Source organism: Epinephelus lanceolatus, chromosome 10, assembly GCF_041903045.1.
Source record: "Epinephelus lanceolatus isolate andai-2023 chromosome 10, ASM4190304v1, whole genome shotgun sequence".
Taxonomy (NCBI): Eukaryota; Metazoa; Chordata; class Actinopteri; order Perciformes; family Serranidae; genus Epinephelus; species Epinephelus lanceolatus.
The window spans coordinates 2,067,141-2,079,821 of NC_135743.1; the positions used below are offsets into that span (position 1 = coordinate 2,067,141).

The following is a 12,681-nucleotide window of genomic DNA, read 5'->3' on the forward strand; positions in this document are numbered from 1 at the left end:
TGAATTTCAGGAATTCCCTCATTCTGTTGTCTGTAGACGAGTTAAATCTATGTCAAAGGGACCGCTTTGAAAATGGCCATGCTGCCACATTGCTGCAGAAATGTCCTTGAATGTCCTATTTTTGTCAGAGTCACAACCTCAGAGACAGAGTATTTGTTATTTCACCATGATGGCTCCTCACCAGCATCAACAGTGATTGAACCACTTCCTCATATTGTAGAGGATAGTCAGGGACAAGAAGACATAGAAGTGGATTTGCTGACACCTGTTGACCTGTTGCTGTACTGATGTTTGTGCAGACTGTCCTCCAGAATAACGAATTTGGTTGCATTCACACAAGTGATAAAACTGAGTGCCTCCATGAGTTTTACATTTAGGACAATGTGGTGAAATAGTTTTTGGCCCCGATCACACAGAAAGTGTTTTGCAGGTTGAAAAATGCGAGACGCACCGCACTGCCTTTTTTTTTTTTTTTTTTAACAGAATAAATGCCACTAGTAAAAAAAAAAACAAAAACACTTGCTTCCTTTTTAATGTTGCCACCCCATCACCTCCTTACCTTATGGTGCGTTCATTTGTACTCGGAGGTCGGAAGTCAGAAGTGGGAATGACGTCACCTCCAAGTTGACAACAGTTTTTGCATTCTAGTTGACAACGGTGGACAAGTCGGAAAAAAACATGGACGCCTGCAAGCCTTTGTTGCCCTTGCGCTTTCAGAGTATAGACAGCTTCAAAACCAACATGCACTCCAACTGATGAACGCAGCAGATGAGGCTGACCTAATGTAAAACAAATAAGATAAAATTGCTATAAACTGTACTTTAACAGAGTGTTTACTCACTATGTATGTGACTGGCAGCCATCTTGAATTCGTAAGTCGGGGTTGACGCGGTTGCTCCGAGTTTCCGAGTTGGAAATCCGACCTCAGGGTGCGTTCAAGTTTAAACTTCCAACCGGGACCTGTGAATTTCCGACCTCCGAGTACAAACGAACGCACCAATAACCTTCACCTGTAATCAAACTACTGTTTATTATTGTATGTATCCTGCAGTAATCAGTGTGTAGCTGCTGCCATGTTGAGGCAGAGGGTGCTGTCTGTAGCTCTGGTTGAGGGTGAGAGGCTGTCAGCAGATAAACAGAGATCTGTGTGGGTACATGAGACCCTAAAAAAGAGGCTGGATCATGGGGAGTACCACCAGTTGGTCCAGGAGCTTCTCCTCCATCATGGACGTTTACAGTACTGCACTTATCTGCTGTTTTCTATTCAGATGGTGCTAACTGTGCTTTGTAAAGTCGTATAGCTCTGGGTATCCAGCAACCACTACCACCAGTTTCTCCTCCATTGTTTACCAACTGTAAACTGGTTGTCATGACCACCACAGAAGCCCCGCCTGTCAGATCGTCCCATTGGACAGTGGGAAATGGGGAGGTGCGTAGCAACACAAAAACAGCGAGCAAAAAGTTTCATTCTCGTTAAAAGTATGAAAGTATTAAAAATATTTATTGCAAGTTGAGAATCTGGAAGGAATCCACAGGATCTCTTGCCACACATCATTATATATTAGAAGTTGCTGTAAGTGACGTTTTTTATACTGCTGGGGCGGCACAATGATTCCATAACAAACTTTACAGCTTATATTGAAACAGACTTTACAACAAGACATGGTGTCTGTTTTCATTTTTATGCTGATGACACACACATGTACCTGCCCGTTAGATCCACAGACGCTGGAATGATGTGTTCACTCATTAACTGCCTCACTGATGTTACGAGCTGAATGTCATAAAACTTTCTTCAGCTGAACTCAGACAAAGCTGAGGTTGTTGTCGTCAGGCTGCAGCACGTTACTAAACAAATTCTGCCTTTGGCTGAATTTCAAACCTGTTGTGAGAAATCTCAGAGTCTGGTCTGACAGTAATTGAAGTTTTGAGCAGCACGTCACAAAGCTCGCACAATAATGCTTTTATCATCGTAGGCATATTTCAAAGCTACGATCCAGTTTAACTTTTAAAGACACAAAGATGATTTTACACGCCTTCATCTCTTCACGCCTGGATCACTGCAACAGCCTCTTTTCCTGTCTGAATTACAAATCTATTAATCGACTCCAAACTGTTCAGAATTCAGCTGCCAGAGACGTGATCACATGACTCCAGTTTTGGCCTCTTCACACCGGCTCACTGTGTTTTGGAAAAAAAATTAAGATTTTACTGAGTACCTTTAAGGCTCTTCGTGGTCTCTCCTCCAGCTACATATCTGACCTCTCAGTACCGTACACATCAGGACGAACTCTGAGGTCCTCGGGCAGCAGAGGTCTTTTGTCTGTTCCACAGGCTGAAAACTAAAGGGGACAGAGCGTTTGCTGTCAGGGCCCCGAAGCTCTGGAACAATCTGCCAAAGGAAATCAGGTCAGTTGAGTCAGTGATCTCTTGAAGTCCCTTCTTAAAACAGACTTTTATCAGAGAGCCTTAACTCATATTACCTGAGTCTTTTATTTCCTCAGTTTTTAAAAACTTATATATTTATCAGTTCTTTTAAAAGTTGTTCTCATGTTTTATCTGTTTTAGTTACTGACATGTAAAACACTTTGTGAATCTGTTTTGAAAAGCATTTTATACATAAAGATAATAACTATTATTATTATAACAATTAGCCGTGGCTTCGCTTCAGCAAACAAAGTGATCAGTGACAAAACTGTGTTCTCTCTTTCCTGTGATTTCCACCTGATGATGTTAATTTCAGAGTTCTGCTTTTTCAATCCTCTGTGTCACAAACACAACAGCTCATTACTTCCTGTGTGTCAGAAGACTTTCTGAGGGCTGAGCTTCATGTTTGGATCAAGTTAAGCCACCAATGTTATAATAATTAGAGCCGTAGAGTTTCCTGCAGGACAATCGTGTCTGCGTTCATCATTGTGTCTGTTCACAGAGAGAATCTGTATTTTTTCACCACTTTGAATTGTGTTGTTATTCGGTTGCTGCCACAACATTAACTGTCCCTTCTGTTTTAATCTGTGGTTTTGTGACACAACTGGTTGTGACATTGGCAGTGATGGATTAATCTCCACACACCCACAGCAGAGGCAGCTGGTGGATAAATACAGGTAACGCTGTAGGACAGCAGATCACTATCTAACAGATGGTTCACCAGGATCACTGTCAGAAGAATAAACATGGCAGACTACGTCAATGAACCAACCGATCAGCAGAGGAAGAGTCCAGAGAGGAGAGGATGCTGTCACTCAGGTCAGATCTTTATTTTTGACTTGTGAGGTTTTATTGTTTCCTTCGGTTTCACTTGCAGCCTCTGACCCTTTCAGTTGAATAAGTGTTTCACTCACATATAATATTTAGTTTTTAAAACTTTTTTTTATGTACATACACCTGACGGGAAGGTTTTACTGTTTGTGGCATCTCTTCTGTTTCTATCCAGTTATGTGTTTTTATGGGTTTAGTTTTTGAAGCACTTTGAGATACAGCTCTATGAAATCTGCCTATAAGCATTTTTCTCTTTTTAAAGCTGGAGTTTTGGACTTTGACTTTGAACGTCTGTTACATTCAAGCCCTCACCAAACGAGATCACACAATGACAATTCAACCTGTCGCCACTAGGGAAAGATCTCCCCAAAGCTTTGTTACCACCAAGCAGTCGGCTTCAGTTCAGTTCACATTAGAACGCTTGTTTTTCTGTTCCCACAGTGTAAAGTTGTGGATGGTCCCAACAGAAGCGTTCCTTAGCGTCCCCATGTTTGGTCCCCCCTCTGTTGGGGTACCTAGCACACAGATCTGGCACTAAAAGGTGGAGCTAGAAACCCTGCAGTCTGATTGGTCAGTAGAGGACGCTCACTCTGGTTTTATGTAACCTCTGTTCATACATCAGTAAACTACAACTATAAAATGAAAGAGAAAAAAATAACTTCATTCACTGGGCCGACTGCCGGCAACTTTTAAGGTGGAACGTTAACTTGTAATGTTACTCAATGCATGAGTTGATGACGTGAATCCATCAGCACACCTTAAATTTCACTGTGACAACTTTGACCATCACTTTAGTTTTTATATGACACACACTTTAAGTAATGACTTTAAAAATATAGATTAATTTGGAGCGGATTATGTGAAGGTCATATATTCTAATCCTCACTTCCTGTGGGCTACAGCAACACTAAACCCCTGAGCTTGCCTGAGAAGGACTAAATGCACAAAGCTGCTATTTTTAAATATCCCATGGAGAGAGACTCTCACTGCAGCCTGTTCTATTTTGTTGTGAAAATGTGGGCGTGCAGCCTCGTTCTGTGGACGATAAACCAGGTGCAGACTTCCATCTGTGTCACCGCTGATGAGGAAATACAGCGAGTGCTGGACGGAGCAGTGAGTGACAACAACCCCGCCCACATTTAAGAGGACTGTCTGAACACACCGAGGGTCTAGGTACCATGTCTGAAGGCTTACTGCTGGTTCCACAGGGACTGGACTGAAAGGGTTTGGTGGAAACTGGGCCTTATATGTAGGCAAGATTGTTACCATTCCGTTCTCATCTTAACTTGTCACATATCACAGCTTCGTCAGTGCCGTTCATGTCTACGTATTACACGCTGGGTATCCTCCTGCGCTTTTATTGACATTCCGGGACGGTGCATCAGTTTATGCCAAGTAACACAAGCACATGATTAGGTTTAGAAAAAAACAAAATGGTTTGGCTCTACATTCGTGTAGGAAGCGAACCCATCCACCGCTGCTCCCACCCAACCTACAGGGACTTCACAGCCCTTCATATTAAGTTGTTACCGGCAGCGTTTCCAACTGACTCAGTCCAGCAGTGAATCATACTGGTGTTACAAACTGACACCACCCGACGGTGTGTCATACTGCTGTGAGAGGTGGCTTTTGGTGTCAGTGTTTGACGCCGACGTCACTGACAAAGCGGCCGCATTTGACGACTTCAGAATAAGAAAGGGCTGGAGAGACCATTGTGACGAAGCAGAAAAAATACCTCCATCACTTTGTGCAAAAGTTGTGCACTGCAGGTTTAAGCACTCGGATGCTTTGTAGGGTCAGTGTGGCTGTACCGTCATTTTATTTAGTCACGTGTCCAACTTGTGTGTGTTTTGTCCCGTAGGTGAATCAAAAATCTTCTTGGTGGTTGGAGTCAGCTTTGGCCTGCTGTGCATCGTACAGGCAGCTCTCAATATTTCTCTTCGGCTCCAAGGAAGTGAGTGTCAGCCTGCAAAGCAAAAGAGAAGTAAAATAGCAGATTTCATAAACCAAAGCCTCTGCACAGCTGATGAAATCCCACTGAGAAGCTTTGAGTCCAGGAAATATTACCTTAAACTGTTTCAGTGTCACTGCAGGCAACAAGCAGGACATGATGTACGAGTCTCTGCTTCTCTACGGAAGTTTTGTGAAACCTGGCTGTGACGGTGAAGCAACAGCCACTTCTGTGTGTGTGTCATAAATGTTTGGCAAAACACAGCATTGCTGATTCACAGGACCTGATTTCTTTCTTCCTTCCTCAGTGCAGAGTTTTTAATGTAGGTGTGAACTCCAACCTAAAAAGGGGGATGTCTTTCTTCTTCTTCCTAGCTGGGTCTGACCACATCAACTCTACCAACATCACCATGATGTCATCTGCTGAAATCAGCAACCTGCTTCGAGATAGAGACCTGCTGATAAGGGAAAACACAATGTTGTATGCCAATGAGAAATGGTTAGAGAGGCACCTCAGCGAACAGCAAAATCAGATCAAGGAGCTTCAGGCTGAAATAAAAAGACTCTCTGAGATGGGTGAGGTTTTTTTTCTAAATATAAAGTTCATAGCTTCTTCAGAGCTGACAACTTCTTTTTAGAGACAACATTTGTTAATTTCTCACCTTGAAGTGTGACAGTGTGCACACATTATTTCCATTTTCTTCCAAGAATCTTCTCCCACCTCATCTTCTCTCCTGTCTGTTTGTCCTGTTTCCGAACAGGATCCCAACACAGTCATTGTCCCCGAGGGTGGAAGTTCCACATGTCCAGCTGTTACCGCCTTTCCACTGAGCTAAAGAACTGGAGAGATGCCAAAGAGGACTGTGGGAGAAACGGAGCTGATCTTGTGGTTTTAAATGATGACTCGGAAGCGGTATTTATGTTTTTTTTTTCTCAAATCCATTTCCACTTAATTTTCCTGTGTTCATCCAGGCAGTGTTTTAACTGTGTAAATGTAGTCTTATCCATCCTATGAACTGTACAGGGTGACCGCATTGACCACCTTTAGATAAATCAAAATCAAATCTATATGTCAAATTCTTCCCAACAGGAAATTCTTCTTAAGTTTGGAAGTGCTGTCATGTGGATCGACCTGAGGGCTAGACGCTGGCCTCAGGATATGTGGATGTGGGAGGATGGACGCTTGCTGACTTTAGAGTAAGGCTTTCTGAATGTGTAATCCTGAGCTACACTATTATGAATACCATGATTAGCACGAAGCATCAAAAATTAATTAATGTGCAAATTACAGTTTGCATGGACCTCTGGGTTGAGAATGCCACAGTAGTGGGGCGGCATAGCTCAATATTCTTCTAGAATCGTTCATTTTTGTGATAAAAGCACCAAATTGGTCAGATTTGTTGACAAATACATTTAGAACAAATCTGGATGTTGGGGCATCAGAATCTCGCCCCCTGGTGGCCAGAGCAGGCAATTGAATCCTACCTGCCCATGGACCTGTCCCGTTAATTGGATCCACTCCAAGATGTAATGGCTTCTAAGTTGGACCATGCTACATGCCTCCACCAAGTTTTGTGAAAATCGGTTGGACAGTTTTCACATAATCCTCATCCAAAAAATGAATGGAAGTGAATGGGCGGCCCGTGGACACGCCCCCTGAGTTGGATCAACACCAAAATTTAATGTATTCTAAGTTGGCATGTGCTACATCCCTGAAAATCGGTCTGGCAGTTTTTGTATAATTCTGCTATCAAACTAATAAATTGGGCGGCGTAGCTAAACAATTGTTCATTTTTGCAATAAAAGCGCCAAATTTGGTTCATTCATAGCTTAATATACTGGAACAACACTTTGGTCACCCTCCCCAAGCTGCTGTTACCATGGTTTCAGCACCACAAATATAATTTAGAGACCAGTTGAAGTGAAAAATATGTTTCATTCTAATGTAGGACAATGGTAAATTAAAGACATCCAACACAATGGTGAGATTTATAGTTATTTATAAGGCCATTTAACAATGTTCAGTGAACATACTTAACAATTGACCTATGGCTAAGCCACGCCCCCTCCACTCACTCAGACAAACTATCAACATTCAGTGAGCGGCGCTATGGCAGGTGTCACAGTACACGGCATTTCACAGGAGGCAACTGATGATTTTTGGGGACATAACGATCAGATGTCATTGAGAAGTAACCAAAAGGGCCTAAACTACGCATTGGAGGGATATATTCATCATTTTATTGTTGAGAAGGTCGATGAAAAGCTTAAATTACAAGCCAAAATTTACAGGTCACAGTGTACGCTTGTGAACCGCATCTGGTTGCCGTCACCATCAAAGACAACAAGTTAAAGTGCCACTGAAGTTTTTTACCATCTTTACCAAGAGTGTCTCTCCGTTAGTTTGGTGCTACAGTATTTACACTGAATCATTCAGCATAACGTTTGCCAACCTTTGTTATCTCTGCCATTACAGATAAGTTAATGAAGCTAAGCTCCAGAAGTTAACGTTAGCTTAACTAGAGCCCTTTGGACAACAGCTAACAATGATGTACCATCACCAAAGTACAAAACTAGAACAAAATAGGCTAATGAACTCCCAGCAAACAAGGTGACATGATGAACAACGCAGCTAGGAGCTAACGTTAGGCTAACTTTAGCTAACGTTAGCTAGAGATGTTAAAGATAACTTTATATTTCTTTCCAGCAAAGTGACAATATGTTGCCTCAAACACAATGTTGACTTACCTTAGAACAGATGTAGACATCATTGTTAATCTTATTCACGTTGAGTTGATGTTGTGGTCTAACGTTACCACACAACTTTATCCAAAGGAGACACTTTTCTCGGTTGAGATGTGGTTTAAAGTGTAAAAAATACACCTGGTCGCCCAGCCTCTCAGGATACCTTGTGTCAGAGTTGCATGTACCCCATGCACACCGTTTGACCATTTTTAAACTTCAAATCTCAGAAAAAGCTCATAAAACTGAACAAACTGACTTTCTGTAATGCATTTCAATGGACGTCCAGGCAGAGAATGTCCCAGTGTATGGGAATGGCTATACGCACTGTGATTGGCTCATCGCATTTGAGGGCGGGGCTTAGCCATAGGTCAATTACACTGTAACTGTTTGAACATATGAACTCGTGCAGCCATCTGCAGCAATGTGGAACCTTAATAATAGAGCTGTTTTTACAACAAGGCCTCGAATATCATGAGACAAGAAGAAAAAAGGGGGAAAACCTTCATAGGTCACAGTGTCACTGTCACTACAATCAGGAGGCCATGAAGTTGGTAGTGCATGCGACTGAGGTTTAAGATGAAACGACAGCAGCAGCTCAGTGTAAGCGCTTTCTTTCTTATGGGAAAGAAAAGAAAGAAAGACAATGTGAGTTGGTAATAATTTTGTCCAGGAGGATAATCATAATTTCTGTCTAGACCTGTTGATGTTGAGCTGACGTTGTGATTCAACATCTAACTTGTACACTCTTGCTAGGTAAACTTTAACGTTGTTACTCTTAACGTTACTAGCTAACGTTGGCTGGCAAAAATATGACGGACTTTCCAACAACGGAAAAAAGCGATTTGACACTAAATATTTAAGGTGTTTGTAAAACAACATGATTGTTCTGTTAACCCATGTAACTTGAAAACCAGTACACACCTCCAGTATCTAGGAAGGAGTTAGTCTGTCTGTGTGTTTTCCCATCAGTATTTTTCTAACTATACCTTATTCATGTCAACTGCTTTCATGTCAGAGATCAGATGAAGTTCAGCTGGCGCCAGACGTTAGAGAAGGCGAGGCAGGCAGAGCCAACTCTTCAGAGTGGCGGGTATGTCATATGGGGTCCATGTCATTGGTTCGACATCCCATTAGTCCGACTGTCCGCGGTGCTGAACGGCTCGCGGTGAGCGTATGGTGCGCTGCGACCAGCTTGAGGCAGAGCAGGCTCACGGCTTATGTGTTTGTCACTTTCTTTTTCATTAACCCACACCATGATCTTTTCCTGACCCTAACCACGTGTTTCTTGTGCCTGAACCTAACCAGACCTTAAACACAGGGCATCATGATGACTTCGGAACAACGGGTTTAATATGGTCGGACCAATGGGATGTCGGACCAATGGGCAGTTCCCGGTCATACGTGCTATAAAACGGGTTAGGTGATATATCAAAACTCATGCTGAGCTGCCACAGACGTTATTGTCAGTGACTTGTTAAATAAATTAATCAGTCAGTTTGAAAGTGATCAGTGACATCATCGTCATTGATTGAGATATGTCAAAAAAAAGTAAAAAAGTATTTTCTTCTACATTTTTTCATGAATTAAGATGGAGATATAAAAAGAGTGACTGGTAGAAATAAACCATCACCACATCTCAGTATCATTTATAAAATATTTTTTTTAGCTATTTCTGTACGTTGTGCATATAGATAAGAGTGTGTGTCATGTATTTGAATACATGCATTCATACTTTTAGATCTGTGAATATTTTTAGTGTCAGTCTTTGTAGTATTCACTGATCTGTACCTGTATCAGATTATAAGATCTGTGGTACTTTATATATTTCTGTATACTAAGAAAACACAAAGGAAACACATGTAAATCATGTGATATGGTGTCTGTTTATGATGAGAACATACATCTGTTGTTACAATAGAATAATATAAATAATATAGATTTGAAGTTAACTTTGTTGGTAAAATGACACATTCTGAACCACTTCAGGGCTAAAATGAGCTTTTCTTTATATCATTGTCCGTGGGGATCAGAGATAATGAATAAAATGTAGGCTGTAAAGCCACCAGTATACCTCTATGTATATGTAGAATGAGAAGGTGTGTGGACACTCTACTAAATAAATGAGTAAAGAGACCGAGCAACAATTATCAGATTTATCTGAAGAAAAAAACAAATAGTAATGCAAATAATTATAGCAGAATGCACAGTACCAGTACAAACAGCTCACAGTAAATGATACCAATATGTACAGTATCAGTACAAACAACAGTAGACACAGTGGAATTATACCAATATGCACATGTAAACAGTCCCCATTCTAGAATAAACGCTACCGTATGGAAACCATGCGGCCGGTTGGAGCTCAAATTGAATGGGAAACAAAGTCCAGTGTTCACTTAGCTGGGCGTAACTTAGCTGGGCGATGTCCGTGGATAGCTGCCTCCGTGAGAAGAGAACAGAAGGAAGGGAGGGGGGTATCACTGTCCGAGGGCTGCCGTAGAATGGCAACCAGGATGTCAGCCGACCAACACTCGCTACCCGCTCCCTGGTTGCGGCGATTTGCGATGCTGGCCAGCTAGGAATGAACTAGCAGCCAGTACAGTACAGTCCTCTCTGGTCTAGCTAACATTTAGCCGTGTTACTTACTGATCCATTAGAAAGAAAGCTAGCTGGACATGGGTTTTGAAGCCTCTTTGGTCACGGAGCTCCCTCCATCTCTTGAACGCCTGACTGAGGTTTACTCTTGTTTTTCCTCTTCTTTTATCACTCTCCTTTTTGCTCTTCTTTGCCTCCTCACACAGAGGAGCTCCTTTTCTTTTGCTAGGCCGTTTTTCACTTGTCTCCAAACTTTGTCCGTCTGCCATTGTGCTCGTGACTCAACTATCTCATGCCCAACTCCTCATAAGGACCAGCTCCAGTCCCTGATTGGCTGACCGACCAGTTTGGCAATACATGACGCATTTCCTGCCGTAAAGCAGATTTTTTCCACGAAATTTCGGCACCGGTGGCAGAAGCTTATTGCAAAGATTGCAAAGCCACTAAGTAACCTATGTAAACACTGATAGTCTGATTTGACTGTGGCCACTACCCTGTGCAACCCACATTATTTTCATCATGATATATTTAGGAAAAGATGCTGTCTGTTGCCTCTTTAAATCTGTAACAGGAATAAGTGCGGAGCCACCGTGATGTCCCATTTTCGTCATCACCATCATCATCATCATCATCATCATCATCATCAAACCATTGTTTATTCAGGGAAAACTGACTGAGCATTAAGCTCTTTCACAGCGACGCCCTGAGTTCACATTCAGTGCATCAAAACAAATAAAAATAAAACAGTAAAAAGACGACAAAGTTAAATAACAAGAATAAAGTCTGCTGTAAATGATGGATACACAACAACAACAACAATAAATAAACAATAACAACAAACAATAAAATCTAGAGAAAACAACCTCATGTCTGTAAAACAACCACGTCATCTCTAATTTTTGTGACATGTGTTTTGTAGTGACTTGAAGAAGATGCAGCCAGGTGATCCAAGTTTCACCTGTGCCTATGCCGAACAGTTGCTGCCTGACAGGCTGAGGTTTATCCCTGCTGACTGTGCAGACCAACACTACTGGGTGTGTGAGATGATGGTGATGTGACCAACAGCACAACAACCATGAAGTAACACGTCACGTCTTTCTGTTTATGTCATATCCTTTTCCATCAGTCACACACACACACACACACACACACACACACAGTGTACTGTATATTTGCATTGAGTCTCTCTTCTTTTTAATTTCATGCTGTGTGTGTGTGTGTGTGTGTGTGTGTGTGTCCTTTTTATCACTCTGTTTTAAAGTAAAGTCTTTCAGCTGATGGAGGTCGCTGTGTTTGGACAACTGAAAGTTGTATTGAGACAGAAACTCTGTGATGAGTCTGTGATGTGTTTAGAGTCTGGTCAGTAGAAAGACTCTGTGATTGTCTTGTAAAATAAATTCTTGTCAGAATAAACACGTCTGCTGGAGTATTTAAATCTCTGTGTAAAGGAATAATAACCTGCTGTCAGCGTTAACTCATCGATCACAATGTGATTCAGCTCCAAACATGAACATGTTATTTATTGTTTTCATCACGTTAATTGTGTGCTGATTTTTGTCTCTTCAGCATCAACCTTACTTGTGTCAAACAGAATTAAAACGTCACCAAAGTACTTTGAGTTTGAGCTTCGACCTACGAGCAGAAGTCTCGCCAGGTTCAGGAGTTAGTGCAGGTCGACTGTTTCCCAGGCGTTCAGCCACATGTCCTCAGCTCTGTCTCCTGTGTCTTTTTATTTTTGAAATGCAGTGTTGATATATCCTTTGTTAGTGCAAAATAAACGTAAAAAAAACCTTAAAAAAACGTACACCCACATATAAAAAGGGGAGGTTGCAAAAAAAAATCTTGTATTTCAAATAAAACCTCTCAACTTTATATTCATTTGTTGTGACTCATGTTCTATTTCTGTCCATTTCCAAAGGATGGCTGTGACAGAAGTCGACACAAACACAGAGACATAGAGATAAATAAAGTTTATATAATGCTTGTAACACTTTGGCTTCACAAACTGCACATTAAGGTGAAATATCTGGACACAGAAGAGAACACGGTCGGGAAAAAGAGAAAACAATTAATAAAAAGTTAAGGATGTTCCTTTAAAGCTATAGTGCATAACTTCTGTCACCTCTCAGTGGA

At 41.5% G+C, this 12,681-nt stretch overlaps 1 protein-coding gene across 3 annotated transcripts; it reads left to right on the forward strand.

Moving 5' to 3' along the window:
- Positions 1–2,670: 2,670 nt before the first annotated feature.
- On the forward strand, positions 2,671–12,357 carry LOC117265237 (C-type lectin lectoxin-Phi1-like). Of its 3 annotated transcripts, XM_078171261.1 has the most exons (7): positions 2,671–3,246; positions 5,120–5,212; positions 5,584–5,784; positions 5,970–6,121; positions 6,299–6,405; positions 8,969–9,043; positions 11,468–12,352. In XM_078171261.1, exons 1-7 carry the CDS (start codon positions 3,174–3,176, stop codon positions 11,604–11,606), a joined length of 840 nt encoding a protein of 279 aa, XP_078027387.1. In that variant the 5' UTR covers positions 2,671–3,173; the 3' UTR covers positions 11,607–12,352. The 3 variants fall into 3 exon arrangements, with proteins under 3 accessions (XP_078027387.1, XP_078027389.1, XP_033495505.2); XM_078171263.1 differs by lacking the exon at positions 5,120–5,212 and having other exon boundaries at positions 3,079–3,246; positions 11,468–12,357; XM_033639614.2 differs by lacking the exon at positions 8,969–9,043 and having other exon boundaries at positions 3,079–3,246; positions 11,468–12,350.
- Positions 12,358–12,681: the final 324 nt, after the last annotated feature.

Bases quoted from the DNA above. Each gene is read 5' to 3' on its own strand.
- LOC117265237 (XM_078171261.1), top strand. From the start codon at position 3,174: ATGGCAGACTACGTCAATGAACCAACCGATCAGCAGAGGAAGAGTCCA. The intron at 5,785-5,969 runs GTGAGGTTTTTT...GTTTCCGAACAG, and splicing joins AAAAAGACTCTCTGAGATGG to GATCCCAACACAGTCATTGT. The intron at 6,406-8,968 runs GTAAGGCTTTCT...CTTTCATGTCAG, and splicing joins GGACGCTTGCTGACTTTAGA to AGATCAGATGAAGTTCAGCT.